The 21,883-nt window shown below is 50.0% G+C and overlaps 2 protein-coding genes and 1 long non-coding RNA gene across 4 annotated transcripts; 2 read left to right on the plus strand and 1 right to left on the minus strand.

Moving 5' to 3' along the window:
* On the plus strand, positions 1–7,071 carry PHF5A (PHD finger protein 5A). The gene is made up of 4 exons (XM_027680125.1): positions 1–271; positions 1,806–1,829; positions 3,199–3,365; positions 6,355–7,071. The coding sequence occupies exons 1-4, from the start codon at positions 220–222 to the stop codon at positions 6,442–6,444; spliced, it is 333 nt and encodes a 110-aa protein (XP_027535926.1). The 5' UTR covers positions 1–219; the 3' UTR covers positions 6,445–7,071.
* Positions 1,697–9,052, minus strand: LOC113965993. Its single transcript, XR_003533687.1, has 2 exons — positions 8,613–9,052; positions 1,697–2,099 (listed from the first exon to the last, which is right to left on the minus strand). It is a non-coding gene; the product is annotated as an uncharacterized LOC113965993 (long non-coding RNA).
* Positions 9,053–12,231: 3,179 nt separating this feature from the next.
* On the plus strand, positions 12,232–21,072 carry TOB2 (transducer of ERBB2, 2). Of its 2 annotated transcripts, XM_027680128.1 has the most exons (3): positions 12,232–12,470; positions 14,092–14,182; positions 16,604–21,072. In XM_027680128.1, exon 3 carries the CDS (start codon positions 16,690–16,692, stop codon positions 17,710–17,712), a length of 1,023 nt encoding a protein of 340 aa, XP_027535929.1. In that variant the 5' UTR covers positions 12,232–12,470; positions 14,092–14,182; positions 16,604–16,689; the 3' UTR covers positions 17,713–21,072. The 2 variants fall into 2 exon arrangements, with proteins under 2 accessions (XP_027535929.1, XP_027535928.1); XM_027680127.1 differs by lacking the exon at positions 14,092–14,182 and having other exon boundaries at positions 12,233–12,470.
* The last annotated feature ends 811 nt before the right edge of the window (positions 21,073–21,883 follow it).

Below are 21,883 nucleotides of genomic sequence, written 5' to 3' on the forward strand. Positions count from 1 at the left end.
CTGTAATGCGGGGCTTCCCTGGGCGGGGAGAGTCGGGCGGCGGAGCAGCTCCCTGGGGAATTGTTTATCTCGGCAACCCTGCCGCGTTTTTCAGCTCAGCGGCGGCGCTTTCTCAGACGCAGGACTCACCCCGGCCAGGACCCGGGGGTGGTGCGGCGGTGAGCGCTTGGCGGGGCCGTAGCCGCAGTCGCAGCAGCGTCGAGGTGGTGTCGCCTCGCCATGGCCAAGCACCACCCGGACCTCATCTTCTGCCGCAAGCAGGCAGGCGTCGGTGAGTCACAGGGAATGGGCACGGCATGGAGGGGTCCCCTGGCGCCTTTTCCCGCAGAGGGGCTAGTAGGAGGCGCGCGCGCGCGCGTGTGTGGGGCCCGTCAGCGGCCGTTGGGTGCGCGCGTGGCTGTTAGGCCTGAGCGATGGGGGAGGGGAGAGGGGGCTCCTTTCCTCCTTCTGTCTTTTATTTTCCTTTTATTTCGCTGCCCAGTTGAGTCTTAAAGAACTCTTAAACAATGTTAGAAGTTGGGGCATCCCTTCCAGGTTTTTTGTCGCTCCTTGGAAAAGCACATTTAAGAAGCAGCTTTTTGCGATATTTGTAAACACAAAATATTCGGCTGCACTGTCCAGAGGAAACTTTCTTTTAGAACACGCGGTCCTTCTAACCTAATCTGTCTATGTTGAAAATTAATCTGACAAATCCCTTGTCTGTCAGACCTCAACTGAATCACTGTTTAGTCTTTGTGAACGTGGACATCTGGTCTTTGGAACTTGATATTTGTGGCATTTATCCAAGCTCCTAACACCATGGCTGTGAGTTTCCTAGACAAGTGACAAGACTTCTAAGATACATTTAACTACTTTCAGGTTCTGAAGTGAAGAAGGCTATTTTGGCTGCCTTAAGTAAACACTTGATTCTATTTTTTTTCCTCCCATTTAAACCAGTGTAAAAGCTACGCCAAGACTGCTGTACAGGATTTCCTTCAGTCAGGCACATTGGCTGTGTTTGAAATGGAATAGTGAATGTAGGTTTTTGTACTGCCAATGGGTGTCATTGTGTGTTCACAGTGTGTAGCAGCAAATCTGCATTATATGAGAAAACTGTGGTTTAAACATGTTTCCAAAATGGCTTTTCGTAGTCCCTTTGTTGGCTCGTGCTTTCTTCTTCCCAGTACCCCCCACGGCAACTGTTATCTCCCATGCAGGAATGTCCTGAGAAGATATCAAGAAGTCTTCTCATTGGACCCTGTTAACCCTTTCCTATTGGTTGTTAACCCCTTCCTGCGATTGGGTGTCCTGTAAGCCCCCTGACCCTGTAATTGGTCACTCTGTGAATCCTCCTAGGACCTATATATGTAACCACCCCAACAATAAAACTCTCTCTCGCCTCCTCTCCAAGTCCCGTGTGCTGTCTCTCTGGCTGCCATGGGACCACGTGGTGGGGGGAGGGGGAGCACCTAACCCCTCCATGCGTCCAGGACCCGAAGAAACCCCTGGAGCTGGAGTAACCCCTTCCCTATCCACCTGAAGCCTTCGGAAATTGAACCCCATAATGGGAGGAATGCAACCAGAACTGGTACTCCAGAGAGGCTAGCCATAACAGTGCATTGAAACTTTGATCTTGGTAAATGTCTCTAGGAGGATATATATTGCTTATTATAAATATGTTTGTATTTATGCTCAAACTGTTTCTGTGGTTTACCTGATCACTGCAGAAGATAATTATTTCACATTCAAGCTTTGGAGTTACTTGGATTTTTCTCCTGCCTCTGCCTCAAATAATTTTTTCTTCTTTTTCTTTTTTTTTTTGACAGCAATTGGAAGACTTTGCGAAAAATGTAAGTATAGCTTCAACATATAGTTGCTTGAGAGCATGGTGTTGTGGTTAGAATATGCAGTTTGAATTCAGAGGTTGGATTCTGTTTTTGCTTTAATCACGAACTTGATGTCATTCTTTGAGGTGGGAACAATGCCTACATGTTGCAAGTGAAACTCAAGGAATACTTAAAAAGTTATGAGCTCAAAACACAAATGCAGTTCTAGGGTATATACTGCCAGCATTTCCAGTGGCTGAGGCTGTGGTGACTATTTGAATGGGTCCTTGTAATCTGTAATGCAAAAATATCAGCCTAATCATTTCAAAGCATGGGGGAAAAATGGCTTCATCATACCTCAAGAAAGGTTCTTCCTTCTGTCTATAGAAGAAAAAATGGAGAAAGAACTCCTAGAGTTAGAGCAGGAAAAAAAAAACCCACAGAATCAAATGCCCGTGTTCAGCTGTAAAAGGGAAGAAAGATCTGTCGTTAGATCCTTGTAGGGGAACAAAAGAAATAAGGTCAGTAGCTTGTGACTCAAAAATAGTATGAAAATAAGTAAAGTGGGAGAAGGACGGTCTAAAGCAAAAGATCATTTTCAAGAGTACCTGGCAGTGAAACAGATTCCCATTGGTAATAGCTGAGAGCTGTCACGCTGGAGATTTAAGAGCAGGTTAGGTGAGCTGTTTGCGGGAGTCAGGATTAGATACCTTGGGAACTGGTAATAGGATATGAAGCCTTTCATCCATAGGTCAGTGTTTTGGATAAGCCCCAGCACAGCAGAAACTGGCAGTGGCATGTGATGGCTCCTTGCCTGTATGATCTGAGTACTTGAATTTCACCCAGTTCCTTGTGAGAGAGCAAGAGCAACTTTGTGAAATGGCTGTTTATGCCAGTTTGCCCTTTCTTTGGCCTTCTCATGGATGAAGGATTAAAGGGACCATGAGTACAGTCTCTTATCTCTTTGAGGACAATAACTCCATACTTTTGTTGATGTGGCACTGTGGGAGTAGCTTACACTGCTGCTTCTGTGTTCATAAGGATAGTAGTCCTGCCAGTACAGCATTTTTTTTGCAAGTGAAAAGTTCTGGAAAAGTAGTAGCACGATCTAAGCAAGTGTTGGCTAATCACAAAGAAGTAACTTTGGGTTTCTTCTCTGATTGTGAATGTATGAATAAATTAAAAAAGCCTCAAATGCTGCAGGCTACTGGCCCTTGTTCCTCTCAAGTCTTAGTGCAAATACAAGGTTGTGCCCCGTGCAAGATAAATTTCTGCAGTTCATTTGTATTGTCTTTGAGTGTACAGGCAAGTTCTTTCACTAGGAAGCTTTTTCTCTTTGATGTGGGGATGGAGGAAAGGCCTTCTGTAACCAAAGGCTCTGCTGTGCTTGCAGGTGATGGCAAGTGTGTGATATGTGACTCCTACGTGCGGCCCTGCACCCTGGTACGCATCTGTGATGAGTGTAACTACGGCTCGTACCAAGGGCGCTGTGTGATCTGCGGGGGCCCGGGAGTGTCCGATGCCTACTACTGCAAGGAGTGCACCATCCAGGAAAAAGATGTACGTCGTCGTCGTCACAATTTTACTTAATAGCCATGCTTACCTTTAAGGGGCTTAGAGCTGCTGAAATTAGCACTGGGACATGGGATGCTTAGCACCGATTTGTGGTACCTCATACCTTTCTTCCTATGTTGATAGTTCCCCATGTTTGCAAAGCATTTTGAGACGTAGCATTTTGAGGTATCATAACTCTTTTTGTCCCTAAGGATCTCTGATTATTTTGCACACTCACAGTTGTTTCCTCCACACACTGCTTGTTACCACTTCAGGTTGTTACCTTACATCTCCAGCCTAGGTTTCACTAGGGTCAGAAATATTCCAGACACTGCACAGGCAGTGGCAAAAGCAGCTTCTCACTGCAAGTCCATTATCAGCCACTGATGAAGAGGACATATGGTACTGGAATCAAAACCTTCATTTTCCTTTGGATAGCAACATGAAGTTAGTCTTAAGTGTCCAGTGACTGCACTAGTAATTGTGTTTTACAAATTTAATGCCTCTTATATAATTTCAATGGCATACAATTTATATTTTCTTATTCTTTTTTGGAATGGTCTATACTGTAGACATCTCTCTGCTAACACTTTTTGGTGTAATGGTCCCTTTTGTCTATAGTCATTGCTATAATCTTTTTATAATCTTGTGCTGAAAGATAGGCACTGCACATGTGAAATGAGGCAGCTGTTCACCTCTTGTAAGGCTTTTGTTAATAATTCAACACAAGGAGTGCAGGACATGAAGAACTGCAATGAAGTGTTAGAAAGACCTCAGGGAAGAGCAAGAACATGACATTTGCAGTTCCAATATTCCCAACATATGGGCCTGATAGCTGTTAAAGTGTCTGGTAAAGGTTGTTTGGGTTTTGGTGCTTTGCAAATGTCATTTCATACACACCCTAATGACAGATGTGCTGAGAGAATGGTTCAGTTTGATTTACAGGAGTGTCCTCAGCTGACTGAGTTGCTGGTTTAATTCTCTGCAGTGCCTATGTATTCTCTAGAGGCCTTCAGCTAAATCCAGGACAGGGGCAGGTCTTCATTTGAATTTAGTCATTAGATCTAACAGGACCATAATCTTTTTCCATACCTAAATATGGATGTAAGTGCTGGGATGGTGGTGCTGCCTCCTACTTTAGAAATGCAGTGAGAACCAGTAGTTTTCTTCACTTGCCTTTGTAACAGACACCTGGCTTCATAAGTCATGACTAAAATAGGCTTGGTTTTATTTTTATCAATTCATATGGATTTCCAACAGGTGTTTTTCATAACCTAAGCTCACCTGTAGCTTATTATGTCTGGTTCAGGGGTGAAATAGCCAGCTACTCTGCAAGGGAGGACTGTGGAAAACAGCTAGAGGAGAATTACAGGTCTGGGGTATTTTGACGCCTGGGTGAAGGTTGCTGTGAGTGAAGACAGTTGATCTGTAGCAGCAAACTCAAATGTTAGGTATTGCTGCAGATCTGAAACGAGCATGATTGAGTTGCAGGATTGAAAAATTCTGGCACAAGTGTAGGGTGCCAGAAGGGGAAAAATTAAGTGTGCTGCTGCCTGTCACAATTATGGTATCTGGTGCTGATGTGAATAAGAAAAACAGGGAAAGAGCTCTCTACCTGAAGCTTTTACAGTCCAAGGTTTCAGCCACAGCACTTCCATCATTCTCAGGGAAAGACTGAAAAAGATAGTGAAGCAAGAAGGCAAATACTAAAATGAAGGGAGGAGGTGGAGTGCTACTGGGCACCAGGCAAAGGGCCTGGTTACTCTCGATTCATTGGTTATGGTGGAGGGAGGAGTGAAAACCCGCTTTGGTCTGCGGGTAAGGGCCAGAATCCCACCTTGTCATCCAGTACACCTGTGAGTTGCAAAAAGTAATCTTGGGGACAGGAGCATGCTCATGTGCTGCCTCCTTAGGAGGAGGTGGAAGAATGAACAGAGCCCCGCAATAATGCTGTCAAGATTGTCACAGACTCCCCGGATCGTGGGAGACAAGGCTTGGAAGAGTCCTACTATTGAGGTTCAAAATCAAATAAGGAGACTAGCTAGAAATGGGTTGTGGCAGGTGTATGGGGGAAGGATGATTTCTATTCCTCACCTCTGCTGTTATTTCTACCATGCAGACCCTCCCCAGCAGATTACATCTCTGGTACAGGAGCTTGGGTGCAGATTCTACAGCAGAGGCTTTCTAAATCTAATGCACTCAGGCTTACACATCAGCCAAGGATACATGTTCCTCTACCTGCTGGGCCCCTCACAGCTGCTGTGTCCAGCACAACGTTTTGCTTTTAAGAATTATGCAGATGCTGGGCTCAGGTGGCCCATGGACAAATGGTCCCTAGTACACCAAGAGGTGCATCTCTGATTTGTTTTTTCAACCACACCTCTGAGATGGGTCTCCCCCACTCCCCTTGCTTTTCTTGTGGCTTTTTTTCTCACAATCTACTGGAATTCAGGTACAAACACTTATCTGTGTAGCTGCTGTGGGCAGCTGTCCTCTTCCAAGATGACCATACAGCCTCTGCAGTAATTGATCCAGGAAATCTGAGATTCAGTTCTGCTGTCATAGCTGAGAGGGGCTCCTATACACAAGAATGGCTTGGTGACATCTAAAGCAGCAAGATTCTTTTTGACTAAGGAGAGGAAAGGTTATTCCTCTGGGCCCTATAAATCCTGTGTATCCTGATTTATAAAGAATTCAGTCTTGAGGCACTGAGCATCCTTTTCGTTAAACTGCTGATGATATATGAGCTGTTTTCTGTCTCAGCCCTGAGGAAGAGAATGTCCTAGAGTAATCCTGAAAAGGCATCCATACTCTTCTCTGTTCCACTGTCTTACTGGTAACCAGCACTGGAGGGCAGTTTGTCTGCCCAGGTGTTCGAAATATGTGTTGAGGACAGGGCGAGGAGCATTGGAACTGAGAACCTACTAGAACTATGCGAGTGATGACATTGTTCTGTGTTTGCCCATCTCCTAACCTACATCTTCTCTTCTTACAGAGAGATGGTTGCCCTAAGATCGTCAACCTGGGCAGTTCCAAGACAGATCTTTTCTATGAAAGGAAAAAATATGGCTTCAAGAAGAGGTGATCCTATCTGTACATGGCTATACCTCCTGCCAGGTTGGCAAGAGGGTCTTGGAACATCGCTGGACTTTACTGGTATTGGAAACCGGTTGATTATGTTTTTCTAAAGCAGTACAGATTCAGTAATATACTTGGGGCTGGAGAAGTAACAGACTGAATGACGACTGAAACCTGATCAGAACCAACGATAAGCGAGAGCAGATGAGGATTACTGTCTCTTGCCTTTGCAGAAGCTCTGCAAGTAGTTGCCTCAGCTTTCTATACACAAAGCCTGGTGGGCAAGCACTTACACATGGAGGAGACTAGCTCAGTAAAAAGCAAGTGTCGTTTCAGGTGTGGAGAAAGACCTTGCGGTTTTTTCTTACTGGGCTATTTGAAATTGCCCCATGCATCAATGTTGAAGAACAGAGCACCAATTCCATGTGTCTGCTCCCCTCCTCCATTCCTTCAGTATATTTCCATGCTACTCTGTTTTGTAAGGAACCTGCTCGTGGCTGGTGCCTTCCTAGAGAGATCACAGCTGTTCCATGTTTTCTTTGTCAGATTAATCCAAGGCCCCTTCTTGTAACCATTTCTGTAGGATGCATACCAATAAAGCTTTTCATTTGGGTTTTTATTTTTTGTACAACAAGGATTTCTCTCTGGTTAATTCTGTGCCTAGCCTCTCTGGAGCTTTCTGGGGACATGCAGGATTAGCCCAGCTAGCCCTGCACAATGGGTTATCTGGTTTCTGACAGTGTCTGCTTATGGCCACGTGACCTTGCTGCAAGGAGCTTCAGGGAACGACTATCGCTTTTGTCTGCCTGTGATCCCAGCCAATGATCATTTTGTCCCGTAGCGTGAGGATCGCTGAGCTTGTAACCCTTATCCTAGCTAATACGGCTGTGGATGTTGTTTCACCATGCAAACATCCAATCCTTTCTAAAACCTACTAAGCTATTTGACTCACTATCCTGTTCTTATGAATAAGTTAAAGCCTTCCCTGCTGTAATGGGAAACCAACTATTGTGTTCTGGGCTATTGGCCGTGTGCGTGCTGGAAACCAGAGGCTGCTTGTTTGTCAAATACCAATACAGGCTAAAAGCAGTCTGTTGGTTCAGCAGAGATCTGGAAATGGGCGCCTTTGTGCAGAAGCGGAACTGAGCTCCCTATGGGTGCGTACACTCCTCAGATGGTTAAATTAGGGTCATAGCTCAGTGTGCCCTGTAGTCTTTGAAGTCCTCCTAGTCTGAGCAGAGTGTGTGCTACAGTAACGGGGTTGTCTTTGCATGGTCTTGGGGTACAGAGCTTGTTCTGTGCCTCTTCCAGGATTTCAGCTGTTCCCCTGAGGCTAGTAGCAATTCCTTTAACTCTGCTCTGGCTTAAATGCCTCTTCTCCTGCTCTGACGATTTAGGTTTTTCGCGTAAGAGTGAAAACAAGCAGATAAGTTGTGATCATCCTTCCCTTAAAAGTCATTTTTCCCTGCTGCAGCCAGCTTTAGCTGTGACTGGCCCTGCAGCTATCTCAGCCACTCCTCCCTCTCCTGCCCCCAGCTATTAATTCTGTCAGGTTTCTCTTCCAAGCTTTTTGCAATCCTGAGAGTATCTGTATGTCTTCTTCCCTGCACCATGGTTCCCCTACACAGCTTCTTGTTAATTTTTTACTAATGTGGATGCCATTTGCCAAGAGATTCAGAGCAATATGGCTCTTTGGTTACAGCAAACCCACTCTCTCAAAGTAGTTCTACCTGAATAAGCAACTGCCTCTTGCTCCAGACTGGGAAGTCCATGTCAGAGCCATTATCAGCCATGTTAAATTCTGTATTTCTTTAAAAGCAGGGCATGACATGCAGATTTTTTGTACCTGGAACTTTATCACTTCAACCAGAATTTATCACTTGCCCTCAGTCAGGCCACCCAAATTATCACACTAGGAATGCGGGTTTGTACTTGTTTTTTTCTTCCCTGGAAGTTTCAGATGACGAAAGTTTTTTGGTGAAGGTAGAGAGAAATGAAGTTAGGAATTATTTTTTTGTCTCAGAAGTATTGTCCCCTGGTGCAGGGACCCCTAGAAGAGCTTAGAGCAGTCCCTGTTCCTAATCATTTAGCAGGATCAGCCAGGCAGGGGTTGCTATAGAGATACGAGTTTCCCCATCCCTTCCCCCATCCCCAAAACCGGCTAAGCATACTTACTTTCTTGGCACTCCCGATGCCCTCACGCTGACTGCTGGATATATCGGTCTGCGTTCTGAGAGTTAAGCTGCCATTTCTAGTTGTTCTGAGTCACTGGGCAGGTGGAGAGAGGGAGGGACAGGCTTTTTCCCCTTTGCCTTGTTTGCTCAGACAGCTCTGGGGAGAATGCCAAGTGCTGCTGGTGCTCAGATCAGTTCAGCGCCGTTGCTTTTCTGGTACTTTCAGAGCATGGATGGGACCTTGCCCTGAAGCTGCTAATTCAGACAATGGTAATGGATATATTTCAGTAGCCCTGAAAAACAGCCTTGCTTGCTTGCTAATGCTTTATGTTCACCACTAAATGATACCCAGGCAGGGCACCTAGAAAAGTGCGATATTTTTTTACCTAAATAGATTTTAAAGTACTCGTCCAGGAGAAAGAGATTGCCTTGCAGTACTGGAGACCAATAATAATAATAACCAGAGCACATGCTAAAAGGGCGAGCTTCCCCTCAGGGGGGATATGAGACAAGACACATCCTGCTGTGTGCAGGCCAAGCTCTGGAAGGACTTCATCAGACCATGGAGTCTTAAGCTGCCAGATTCAGGGGCTCCCTGGCTGCCAGTTGTGAAGCACTTGCATGGCAACTGCAGGGAAGGGTAGGAGGAAGAGGGACCACTTCGTCAATGTGGCAGCTGAACTCTCGTGGTGCTGCTGCCTGCAAATCCTAATGGAGCTAAATGTGTCTTCTTGCTGTTACTTTTCTGGGTAGGGTTATTCTTTTTTCAATCAAAAGGATGTTGTGTAACAAGTAAAAAAAAAAATCCCTTCATTTCAAATATTTACATTGAAGGAGAGAACATGGGACCTCTTGGCCTATTAGGTAATTGGCCTCTGTTGCCAGTACTAACAAGTGCATTCTGAAATGCAGGTGTTCCCTGTTACACACCCCTTCAGACCAACTGCCAGCCACAGCTACTGCTGAGCTCAGCAAATAGCTCCATAACACACTTCCAATCCTTTGAATCACCTAGACCTTGTCTTGACAAAGCCCTTGAGCCCCAAGCATTACTTTTCTTTAAAAAAACCAAACCAAACTAAGAAAAAGGTAGGTGAAGGCCTGAAGTCTGCCTGTGAGCTTTCCCTGTAGAAGCTGTGTGGACAAAATCTCACTTCTGAAACCTTGTCTGCACAGGAGCTGTTATTTTCTCATTATGGGCATCAGCTGGAGATGTTCGCCTTTTCCAATAGCAGGAAAGAATTTTTCATTTCCTTGAGGCTGTCATGTGAATTGAATGTACAGAGGATTCAGGGTACGGCAGTGTTAATTACACCTGATTATAACCTGACTGCCCTTCCTTGACATTAAATAACCCAGCCAAACGGGCTCTGTCTGGCAGCTTGGCAATTCCTCCCTTCCCCGTGCGCATGTGATGCTGTAGCTTTGCTTTGACGTAATAGCCAAATGGCTGGGAATGCAGGAGCAGATACTGTGACAGAATTCCTCTGCCTGCATGTGTACCAGGGCGACACCATAATTAAAGGAGCATGGTCAAGGCACAGGTATTTTAAAGAGCTCTAATGTGTGACACCCTCTTAATAACACATTATTAAAACAGTAATAGAATTTTAGAAATGTAAGTGCCTTTTTTTTTTTTTGCTTAATGATGCTAAAAATAGCTCAGTCATTTTGATTTCCTGGTCTCTGGCTGACAGCATGATTTTGTTTTCAGCAAAGCAAGGGAATAATAGAAAAAAAAAAGATGTGTTCTTTTGTAACTAAATTCCTTCTAAAGTAAGAGTGATGAAAAATAAGACTGTTCATAATAGCTCTCATAAATCTTCCCCTTCCCTTCTCCCTTCCCCTGCAGAAAAAACAAAACCACTTAAAAGTTGTTGGGTTTTTTCCTTTAATCAGTGGGAAAATGAGTAAAGCTGGCTGCTGTAATGCTGTAGCTGGGAAGGAGCTTTAACAGATTTCTTAATGCATGGCATTGGCTGGCCTCAAAAGAGGTAAAGGCAAAGGTAAAGGGTTCCTGAGCGAATGAGGACAAACCAAACCCAGAAGGATGCTGAGGCCCATTGTGGAAAGGGGACAAGAGAAATACTTTGCATTTTTGCACTTGGGAGATGGTTGCCAGGCCAGCAACCCCTGTTGCGACAGGGACCATGGTAATGCTTGGGTCATCAAGACTGGTTCTCCCTCCCTCTCTGCTTGTGTCAGCACTGAGGAAGATGCCGGACACACGACTGGGAGAGCCTGGAAATGCTGTTCTTGGTGTCTCTTCCACTAGTTTGGAGTTTTACTCTGATCAAATGCTGCCTTGCGTGTGGACAGCCAGAGCCCTTTTCAAGTGGTGGGTGTGCAAGGTGGTATGACCTTGGACTGTAAAATACACGTTCTAGGGGTGCCCTTAGGCATTTTCTTCATTTTCCTGGAACTAGTAATGAGTCTGGTTTAAAATACAGCGTGCGGAGCTGTGTGTGGGAGCGAGTGCCTTCAGCCTGCCAGCGGGCGGTTACAGCTCAGCCTCTGGGGGTGCAGGTGCCCGCCATTGGCCCCTGGCCCCAGGGCTGTCCGTCGCCACGGCCGTCCTCCCCTAGGGCACCACGTAACCCTGAGCCTGAGAACGCTCCGCAGTGCGGGACGGGGACAGCCGGGACAGCACAGGCCGCGGCCGCCCCGGCCACTACATCTCCCGGCGGCCCCCGCGCCGCGCCGGCACCACCTCCCGCGCACACCCCCCCAGGCTCACTGGCTGAGGCAGCGCTCCAATCCGGAGGCGCCGCCGGGCCCGGCCAGCCAATGGGGAGGCTGTTGCTACCACGCCGCAGTTATTTTTAGCACGACCAGCGCTCGCGCATCTTGCGGGTCTCCCGTCTCCGCCGCGGCCGGGCCGGTCCTCCTCCGCTGGGGGCGGAGGCACACGGGCGTGCGACGACAAAGTAGTCCGTGTGCCGGGGGGCGGGGAGCGCTGGGCCGGGGGGCGGGGCCGCGGAGGTGGCCGTGCTGCCCCTGCCGCCCCTGCCCTTCCGGGGGTAACATCAGTGGCGCGCCGGGCTTGGCCTTGTCCCGTTGTCCCCGGCGGAGATGGGCCCGCAGCCCCCCGGGCTCCCCGCCGGTGTCGCGGTCCGGGGGTCCCGAGGCAGTTGCAGCGACGGAGGGAGCCGGGGTTGCCCGTAGGCACCTCTTCCCGAGCTCTCCCGCTATAGCGGGGCTGGGGCTCCACCACGGGGGGTTTTGCACGTGGGGCTGGGGGCTGTGCGGGGAATTGTCCCCTGGGGAACCCTGGGGCCGGCCCTGCTACTGAGCCGGGGCCTGACAGCGCCCGTGGTGCGCGGGGAAGACGCCGGACGGTCCCGTCCCTCCCCGCTCCGTTCGATGGCTCAGCCGCCCCCCCCATTCCGCCTCGGGCTAAGCCGCTTGGGGAAATCCTCAGGTCAATCCCCGCTAAGCTGCCTTCCGCCCCCTTCCTTCCTTCCCCCGCGCTCGGAGCCGGGACACCCCCGGTGCCGGGGGCAGCACAGGCGAGCCCGGCGCCCCCGCCCGTCCCGGGGCGCTGCGGGAGGCGGCGGGAGGGGGAAGTAGTCCCGGCCCGCCCCCCGCGGCCGCATCACACGGGGCGGGAGCAGATCCGTGCGCCGAGGGGTTGCTAAGGGTGAAAGTTTGCCGTGAGTTGGCTCACTCGGGGCCAGGGCGCGGGCGGCTCCGGGGACAGCGCACCGCCAGCACTACCGCAGCACCGGGCCCGCCCCGCGCCGCCGGGGACAAGGCAGGGAGGAGACGGACGGGACGGGGCAGAGCAGAGACCCGACGGCAGCGCCCACGGCCCCCGCGACAGCCGCCAGCAGTCGCCGGCCCTGGAGCCGAGGACGAAGTAAGTGGGGCCAGGGGTGCGTCCCTCCCCCACACCCTTTCTCGGGCCGGGGCTCTCAGCGTCCCCTCTGAGGGCTCGGCCTGAGGGGGCTCATCGCCCCCTCTCCCCGCCCGGGGCAGGCGATTTGCCCGTCCATGGAGTCACCGTGCGGCTGCGGCCCCCGGGGGGATTAATGGGGCTTCAAGGGAGGGGGGTGAGGATGAAAGTCATTGAGTAGGGGACGCTTGGAAGTACCCCAGTTGACCATTTTGTTCCCTTCACCCCAGTTTGGGGTGGGGGGGATGCGGCTCAGCCCCAGCGGCCCCGAAAAGAGCAGGCTGGGCCCGGGGCGGCGGCAGCACCCTGGGCTGCCGGGGGATGTCGCCGGGGTGTCCTCCTTCCCGCACGGCGGCATGCAGCTCCCGCGAGCTCCGGGGGAAGAAGTCCGGCGACAACAAAGACGCTGCCGGGGCTGGGCCGGGCCGCCCCCCACCACACATCCCCATTCCCCCGGACACTCCGATCCACGGTGCCCCGCCGGGTGTGCGGGGCCAGGAGCTTGCCCTTGGGGACATGTCCCCTTCCATCCGAACGCTCTGTTGGGGACCGTGTTTGCGACCCCGCATGCCCCACCGGGGGGACGGGGACAGGCAGCGGGGAAGGAGAGAGGGGGGGAACGAAGGACATGGGGCTTGTGGCCTCCCAGGCTCCGTTCCGCAACCGTGAAGGGGGGTCGCAGCTGCGGGGTGGGGACGCGCCCGCCCGTCCCTGCCGAGAGGGAGGGAGGTGAAGGGAAGGGGAGAAGGGGGCGGTTGCCCGGCGGTCCCGGGCCGCGGGGCGTGTTCCCGGCCGTGGGCAGCGCCGGGAAGGGCGGGCGGGACCCAGTGCGCATGTGCCGTGGAAAATTTTGTGCCCTGCCCCGCCGAGGGACGCACCGGGCCGGGCGCGGAGCGCGCCGGGAGCCGCAGTCCGGGAGAAGTAGGTCGCGGGGCGGGGAGGGGCGGTGAGGAACTATAGCTCCCGGCGAGCCGGGGCCGGCCGGGGCACCGGGGATGGCCGCGATACCGGGGACGGAGGGGCCGGCCGGGCTCGTCCCCGCGGGGCAGCTCGTCTGGCGGGGGGGGGGGGGGCGTGCTGGGAAGAGGGCCCTCATTCCAGACGGGCGTGTCCGGCCGTGGGGCCGCAGGCCCACCGGGACAGTCTGCTCGAGTCCTGAGGTGGCGGCCAGCCCGTTCCCGGGGCCGGAGCTCCCTCGGGAGCTCGGAGGGATACCCGCAAGGTCACCCGCCGTGCTGGCATAGCCAGAAGGAGAGGGCGTCGTTCCCATGCTCGCTCTGCCCTGATGCAAGTGATGGTTTGGCTGCTCTCCTTCAGCACGCAGATAAACCGGGGGGTCTGAAGGGGGTCCTGCGTTCCCTCCGCAGAGCAGAGGAACAGCTCTTTGTTCCCTGCCGGCACCTCGATGTTCTACCCGTGTACAGTGAGCCTTTAGTTTAGAAAGCAGCCTTTATAGAAGACTGCTCAGAATACCTCTGACAATTGTTTTTTAGTAGTTTTTTATCTCCGAGCCATGCTGCTTCAGCTGGTTTTCGTTGTTGTTGTTGTTTTAATTTTATTTTATTATTATTTTATCACATTTCAGTGCAGTAGAAAGAGATTGAGGGGATCCTGCTGGAGCACATCTTACCCTGTCAACAACCTGAAGAGCCACTGACTTTTAGTGCCTTCAGCAGGTATCAGTCGTATGCCACTACCTTGGCAGCTCTTGGTGTTATTAGGCTAATTAAGTTATTCTTTTCATAATAGTCAAGGTACAGAGTATTCCCCTTTTAAGAAGGGGGAGTACTTCATAAAGAAAAGAAAAAAGGAGATAATGATTTATAATTGTACCTCCTCGCTGCTTTCTGCAGAAGCTTGATGAGGATCTGGGCTCACCAGTGTATATTGAAACATTTGTGTTGCAAATAGGGTGGTAAAAAATTTTGGCTATTGCTGCTTTCCTAGTCTGTAATTTCGGATTTCTTAATAGATCTTGGATCTGGATTAGAATTTATCATGAGATTAAAAGATTTACAAACTGGCTGTTCTCTCCCTGCTTAATTTTCTGAGATCTCAAGCTGTACTTTCTTTTGAATGTCTCAAAGCTAAAGATGTGAGAGGGCTCCATGTAATTCCCCCTTGAGATAGTATGGGCTGCATAAGCTCTTGTTAGGGTTTAGGTGTGCTCTTTCAGAGGGTTGCTTTACTCTTTTTTGTAGAAAAGGCTCCATCTCTGTGCTGAGACTCTTGCCTTCTGAAAATGGCTTCTGCTCACTGTTTTCCAGAAAACTCTGTTTGCTTATTTCTTTGGTGTTCATCTCTTTTTACTTGATCAGGTCTTAGTGACCTACCACAATTTGTTACATTACAGTAATTCCTTAAAGCAGGTTTTAAAGGTGAGACTTGTTTCCCACTCCCTCATTTGTGTTTTTTCTTGTTGCTGAGTCAAACCCAGAGGGGATTCCTTCCAAAACTGTTCTTCTTATTGGTGGACTTGAAGTGTGGGATCTGTTTCTGGTTACCATCATCCTAAAGCCAAGCCTCTGTGAACTCAGACTGCTAAAGAAAAAGTATAGAATTCACACCCTTTGTTTTGCAATAAAGCCTCAAAATATTTGAGGGTTTCTTTAAAATTTATTTAACCCTTCTGTCTGACAAACTAGACCAAGCAAACAAGTCTGGTCAGGCTTTTTTTTCCTTTCTTCTGACCTAGGCCAGGGTGGATACCTGGCTGTGCTGCTGTGATTCCCAGTTTTTCAGGGGAATGCTGACAACGTATGTTTGTACTCCATCCCCACCCCCAAATAATTAGCACATGTTGTAAACATTGGCTTTAGAGCTTTGTGAGAGCATCCCTGAAGCCCATTTTAGGAAGACAGTTGAACACGGTGCGTCTGTTTGAGCAAGGTGAGGGTAGCTGAAGACAGAGTGGCCTCTGACTAAGCTGCCAATTAAAAACTGGATATTCTTCTACCCTCTAGAGAGGTGTGGAGGCTACTGGAAATGTGCTTCCTCTTAAAATATCTGTGGGATTCATCTTCTTTGGATGAGTGACAGAGCGTAATGCTGACGTACCTGGTTTGTTTTTTTTTTATACTCAGACAAACATTGTTTGCAAATCTGCGTGTAGTGGGAGAGTTGAGTGTTGTGGTTTTGCGTTGTGCTCTTCTGGGTTCTCTCCTTTTCAGAGACTTCCTCTCGAGGGAGGGAGAGAGGGAGGATTACTTCAATCTTTGGCAAGCAATTTCAGTTTTTATTAAGTAGGTACCTGATCCTGGCAGAGCTGCTCATCTTCCTGCTGTGCAGGGATAAGCGATGTGAACTGTATTAGACAGGCTGTTGGCACACGTGTATTTTGTGACCCCACACACATTTCCTGTCCCACTCTCCCCCCCAGCTGAATTAAACTGAGATTTTAGGCTTGTAGTTAGGCAGAGTCTTATCTGGGTACACTTAATAAGATACCTGCCTGCTGGTCAAAGAGATAGTAAACACAGGCCAGCAGCTGGTGCCTCAGCACTCTCCCTCGCTCCTTCTTGTCCCTTCTTTGCTTGTGCCAGCAGGACGTGGCACCTGGCACAACCACCCGGCCTCCCGGAGGAGAGGCTGGCCCTGCCGTCCTGAGCACAAGCAAGTCTCTGCACAGGCTGCTGAGTGAGTCACGAGGCTGTTCAGGTGCTGTGCTTGTGTTCTGGAGAGGCTGGTGCAGGTGAGCCGTGCTGGAAGCAGCTGAGTGCCAGGGCACAGAGAGGTGCGTTAGATGTGCTGAAATAGCTGTGCCAGAGCAGACAGTTGCCTGCTGGGTTTCAGCAGCAGTGCTTGGCAGTAAGGTGAGTGCGATGTATGTACCTGTGTGCGCGTAGTAGTTATGCCCTTATTTCTTCTGAAAGAGGAGCAGGGAGACTCCTCCCTACAAGCATCCCTCTGTTTTGAGGACCAGTAGATTTGTGGTGACTCTCCTAGAGAGCTTTACTTCATGTTAGTAGCTGTGCAAAGTGCTCATTCTGCTTTTGTTTATGGAAAAGGTTCACAGTTTGTTCACAGTTGTTTATCTCAACAGGTGGAGAGCTGTTGTGTTCTCTAGTCTTCATCCAGTCTTTTCTCTCTTTCCTTAGGTCTATTTGGAGCCAAATCTCGTCTATGTTCCTGTCACTTTGTCACTTTTAATACACTGCCCTGACTTGCTTGCTGCGAAGAGAGTATGCATCTAGAGATCAAAGTTGCTCTTAACTTCATCATCTCATACCTGTACAACAAGCTTCCTCGGAGGCGGGCAGACCTGTTTGGTGAGGAGCTAGAACGCCTGCTGAAGAAGAAATATGAGGGCCACTGGTACCCAGAGAAGCCTCTGAAAGGATCTGGCTATCGCTGTGTTCATATAGGGGAGACGGTGGATCCGGTGGTGGAGCTGGCGGCCAAGCGGAGTGGGCTGGCTGTGGAGGATGTACGTGCCAACGTGCCAGAAGAGCTGAGTGTCTGGATTGATCCTTTTGAGGTTTCCTACCAGATCGGCGAGAAGGGCACTGTTAAGGTCCTCTACCTGGATGACAGTGAGGGCTGCAGCACCGCAGAGCTGGACAAAGAAATCAAGAGCAGCTTCAACCCCGATGCCCAGGTATTTGTTCCCATCGGCAGCCAGGACAACTCGCTGTCAAACTCTCCATCCCCCTCCTTTGGCCAGTCACCCAGCCCCACCTTCATCCCTCGCTCTGCGCAGCCCATCACTTTCACCACTGCCACCTTTGCTGCCACCAAGTTCGGCTCTACCAAGATGAAGAAAGGTGGAGGAGCCGGAGGAGGGGGCGGCGGAGCAGGGGCTGTGCAGCAGCCAAGAATGGTCAGGTCTCCCACCACCAACCTGCTGAAGCACAAGGGCCTCTCCCTGTCTATGCACTCTCTGAACTTCGTCGGGAGCGCTGGGAGCCAAGCCCCGCAGTCACAGCTTTCCCCCAATGCCAAGGAGTTCGTTTACAACGGCGGGTCACCGGGAGCCAGCAGCCTCTTCTTCGATGGTGTTGCCAGTGAGAGCCAGGCCAGCAGCATCCCGCCAGCATCGCAGTTCAACACCAGCACAGGTGGTACCTTTGATATGGCTCAGGTCTTCGGCGGCAGCACCAATAGCCTCTTTTTGGAGAAGTCTCCCTTTGTGGAAGGACTCAGCTACAACCTGAATGCCATGCAGTATCCCAGCCAGTCGTTCCAGCCCGTCGTCCTGGCCAACTGAACACAAAGGAAGGAGAGTATTTTGGGGCAGGGAGGGAGGGGGGAAACAAGAACAAAGCAAACAAAAAAGAGGGAGAGAAAAGAAAAATAGAAATATACAGAAAATATTAAAATCTTATAAATATAGGTTCTTGGGAAAAGAGAGAGCTCAGTGTTGTTGCGCTGTGCTGGCAACGCTCCTGAAGCACTGAATTGTTTTTTAACTCAGTCCCTGTGCTTTTTTCCTACTCACTTTTTTATTCCTTAAAATGAGTCTTGGGATTTTTTTGGCTTGTGTTCCCCCTTCCCCTACCCCAGCCCAGGATCTGGTGCAACTGTAGGCCACAGTGCTTCTGATTCCCCGCACCACCCCCTGCCCCGCGCTGGACACAGGGTCCTTCCACCTGGGTGTGGGGATGTCCATACCATGGTACTGGAAGGAGGGACGGGGAGAGGATGAGTCAGTGTTGGTGGAGACGCGCACTCTTGTTGCGTGCCAGCCAGAATGGGTGGGTGAGCTTGCTTCTTCTGTTACGGCTCTGCATGTAGACGGAGAGCATCTACTCGCTGTGCCCACAGGCACAGACCGTTGTGCTGTTGTGGCTCCAGCCTGAGCTGGCGTCAGCTGTTCTGTCTGTGTGCTGAAAAGCACTAACTCTTCTCCTTGACCGTCTCCCAGCACATCGCAGGCAGAGCAGAGTATTACTGTTAAATGGCTTCTTCCTGCTCCCTTCGTCATCTGTGCTTCCAGCTGCAGCTACAGGGGTACAGTGCTTTGAGCTGAGTGGCTCTGCTTATTGTCCCCTTCTGCACCCTGAGCAAGGGGGCTTTTCTGTGCTCTCTCAGGGCTGCCTGGTCAGTCTGGGTGACAACCCTGTGGTGTGGAAACACCACCCACCTGTCCCTGTGGCTTGGGGGAGGTGGCACTGAACCAGCCAGATCACACTTGGATCCTGCCCCCACTGCCCAGATGTTCTCCCCAGCAGCAGGGGCCAGCATCCACCTGGAGTGGCCTCTGAGGTTAGAGTTCTCATTCTCTGCTGTGAATTCATCTTCTTGGCTCTGAGAGGGAATTCCTTCATTTTTGGTTAGTGAGGCAGCACAACTTCTGAGGAAGAGAAAGGGTGATGTTGTTGAAGCTGCTGTCTTGAGTGGTAGCATAAAGGGTTTGTACTTTCAGCCAGGCAGGCACCAGACTAAATCCCTTCACCTGCCCTTCTAGAGGAGCATGAGGAGGTGGCTGATCTGGTGAGAAAAGGAAGCACCTAGCATAAATTTCTCATTCCAGCTAGATCACATAGCATGGACAGCCACAGGCTTAGAGCAGAGCTGGGACGGGCGCTCCCAAGGTGAGCAGCCTTCCCAGCATGTGAATGTACAGTGCCTCCTCACAGCAGGGCTGAGATCTGGGAATGCCCCTGCAGCTTTCCCCAGGATGATGTGCTGCAGTCAGGCAGTAGTGGCTTTTCAGATTGGTCGCTTCTGTGTCAAGGACTCCAAAAGCCACCTTCACAGGAAGCCAAAGGAGGGCTGCTTCATGCCCAGGAAGGGTGGAGGCTCTAGATGGGAAGGGTGGTCTCCTTGGAGCCTGTTATGTGAGTGTGGAAGTGTGCAGAGGAGAGAGATGGAGAAGATGAAACTCCAGTCTTTGAAGTTCTCAGTTTAAAAGAAAAATAAGCTTTTTGCTGCCTCCCAGACTTGGGGTTTGGTTTCCTTTTAATGATGTTTCGGAGCACATTCTGAAACCCACTCCTCTTGCACTTGTGGAACCAATGTGCTCTTTCATGAAATCCCTGTTTCAGGTGAGATGAGCTTGACCTCATGCTTTTCCCGCTCTCTTCCCTTGAGCTGAGATGGAGGCACTCCAGCCTTTTTGTAGTTGTGTTGACAATGAGCCTTTGCAGAAGGTAACGGGCTGTCCCAGCGAGACTGCCACTGCCCAGAGCTCTTCAAGGAGATTTTCCAGCGCACCCTTCCCTTCAATGGGTGATGGGGCGCACGGTCCTGACCTTGTGCCCAGCATGGATTCCCAAACAAGCTGCTTGCCATTGAGCTGTGACCAACACAGCAGGTGGGCAAGGAGAGCGAAGACCAACCAGCTTCCCCAGAGCCAGTGCCCGCAGCCTCAACCCTGCAGGTTTCCAGACGAGGACAAGGTGCTGAGGAATGGCCCAGCTGTTGGGTTTCCGTTTTCTTTTTTGAACCCTTCACTTACAGATGTTACCACTGCCACCCAGTCCTTCTCCCTGGCACAGTACTGCTGGGTGCACCCTGCTCGCTGCACTGGACTCTGAGGGGTGCTCAGCCCCTGATGGCAGGACCTGGTCCAGTTGCCCCCCACTGTCCCCACATCTGGCAAAGCCTCCTGTGAGCTGCTGCCGTGGTACAGCATGCTGTCCTCCAGCACAAGGAGGGAGAAAAGAGGTGGGGACACTCCCTGGCCACCTGCTTATGTGTGTGAAGCTTTGATGCCGCTTTGCCCTGCCACACGTATAATACCTGCTTTAAAAATAGTGGTGTGAGTGGAAGGAGGAAAAGAGGAGGGACCAACCTCTTTGTATCTTAAAAGGAAAAAAGCGTGCTTCAGAAATGTTCCTCCAGCGTCAGGCAGCAATGGAAACTAACGGCCTTTTCAGGTCTTTTCTAGTCTTGGATGTAGGCGTTAAGCTTCAATTTTATTTTTTAAAAACCTGCACTAATTTACCTGGTTTCTTAGGGAGAGAAGAGAGAAGATTTTTTTTTTAACTTTTATTTTTTATGGGTTTGTGTTCTTTTTGTTGATGTCCGTTTGTATTGAATAATTTGCTACATTTGTAAAATGTAAGAGGTATATATAATATATGTATATTTCTAACGTAAAAAAACTGTAATTTTTTTCTTTTCAAGATTTTTTCTTAAAAAGAGGAGAGAAAAAAATATTTTTTCAGGAAAAAAACTTTAAAAAAAAAAAGAAGTGGTGAAGAGTCCTTTCTCCCCACTCAGCCTCCCTCCTTTTCCTCCCACCCCTCTCCAAGGAGTGAATCGTCAGTTGCCTTGTGGGAGAGGAGTGAAAGAGGACAGAAGTCTGTATGTCTCCAAGTGGAGGGTTTCTGTGTGTGCTCTGCTTGGGTTTCTTTTGGAGAAGGGGGCTACTGAGAGGGGGAGCCATGGGGTTGCTGTCTTTCTTTTTTTTTCTTCTTTTTTTTTTTTTCTTTAGCGAAGGAGGAATACAATCAGAGTTTTGTATTCAGAATGTTGTGCAATATTTTGGAACGGGACATTGGTGTGTCTAGAGATTTAGTTAAAAACAAACAAAAAAAACCCACAAAAAGGTTGATCAAATCTGTACAGTTTCTATTGTTCCAGATTTTTTTAAGTTTGTATTAAAAGCATGATATAATAACTGGTTGTTGTGTGGTGTGTGCTCAGTGGGAAGAGAATACCTGTGCTGTGTCTGGTTTTGGGTGAGGAGGGATGTGGCCGCCTTTGGATGAACTGCTGCTCGGTGTTGGCCTGTGCAGGCAAGGTCGCTGGTTTGGGGTGTGCTCGGCAGAGGTTTTGTAGCGTTAGGAACAGCTCAGTGATGCCCAGGCTTGAGCAACATGGCCAGGGCAGCTGTCTCAGTGACCTCTCCCGCAGCCAAGAATAGCAGCATATAGGAAAAAGTGGCGATGTGCCTGGCCATCCCTGGTCCTGCCATGATTCAGCTCCCTGGGGCGGGGCGGGGGGAGCTGGCTCTTCTCCCGGGGGGGTAGAGGAGGGAGGGGGATGCATTTGGTGCATGGTGCTTTGGAGGCCTTCAGTCAATCAGCAGAGTTCCTAAAATACCCTAATTCTGTGGCATCTCACCAGGGCCATCACCTGTGGGGCCAGGCTTGGGAGCCCTCTGGAGTCATTGCACAGGGGAGATCAAGCTTCCCTAGGCACTGCTTCGTGCAGAGAGGGGTGCTGGTTTTGGGTTCCTTTCCCCTCTGTGCAAACCACTTCGAGTTTACTCTGGGACATCTAGGGTACTTGCTAAGCTAAGGAAATATCAAGGTGCACATTCAGGCCCTGTCCTCCCTGCTGTGGATGTTCATCCAAGGTGACTTCCCATAGCGGGGGGGCGGGGCTTAAGGCTGGATATGAGAACATGCAGCAATGATGAAGATCTGATTTTCTCTTTCTAACCTCTCACTGCTCAGCTTTAATCAGAATTTATGTTGGAGGGAGCA

This window comes from Neopelma chrysocephalum, unplaced genomic scaffold, assembly GCF_003984885.1.
Source record: "Neopelma chrysocephalum unplaced genomic scaffold, ASM398488v2 Primary Assembly neopelma1_59, whole genome shotgun sequence".
Classification (NCBI taxonomy): domain Eukaryota; kingdom Metazoa; phylum Chordata; class Aves; order Passeriformes; family Pipridae; genus Neopelma; species Neopelma chrysocephalum.

Bases quoted from the DNA above. Each gene is read 5' to 3' on its own strand.
- TOB2 (XM_027680128.1), top strand. From the start codon at position 16,690: ATGCATCTAGAGATCAAAGTTGCTCTTAACTTCATCATCTCATACCTG.
- PHF5A (XM_027680125.1), top strand. From the start codon at position 220: ATGGCCAAGCACCACCCGGACCTCATCTTCTGCCGCAAGCAGGCAGGC. The intron at 1,830-3,198 runs GTAAGTATAGCT...CTGTGCTTGCAG, and splicing joins TGGAAGACTTTGCGAAAAAT to GTGATGGCAAGTGTGTGATA. The intron at 3,366-6,354 runs GTACGTCGTCGT...CTCTTCTTACAG, and splicing joins GCACCATCCAGGAAAAAGAT to AGAGATGGTTGCCCTAAGAT.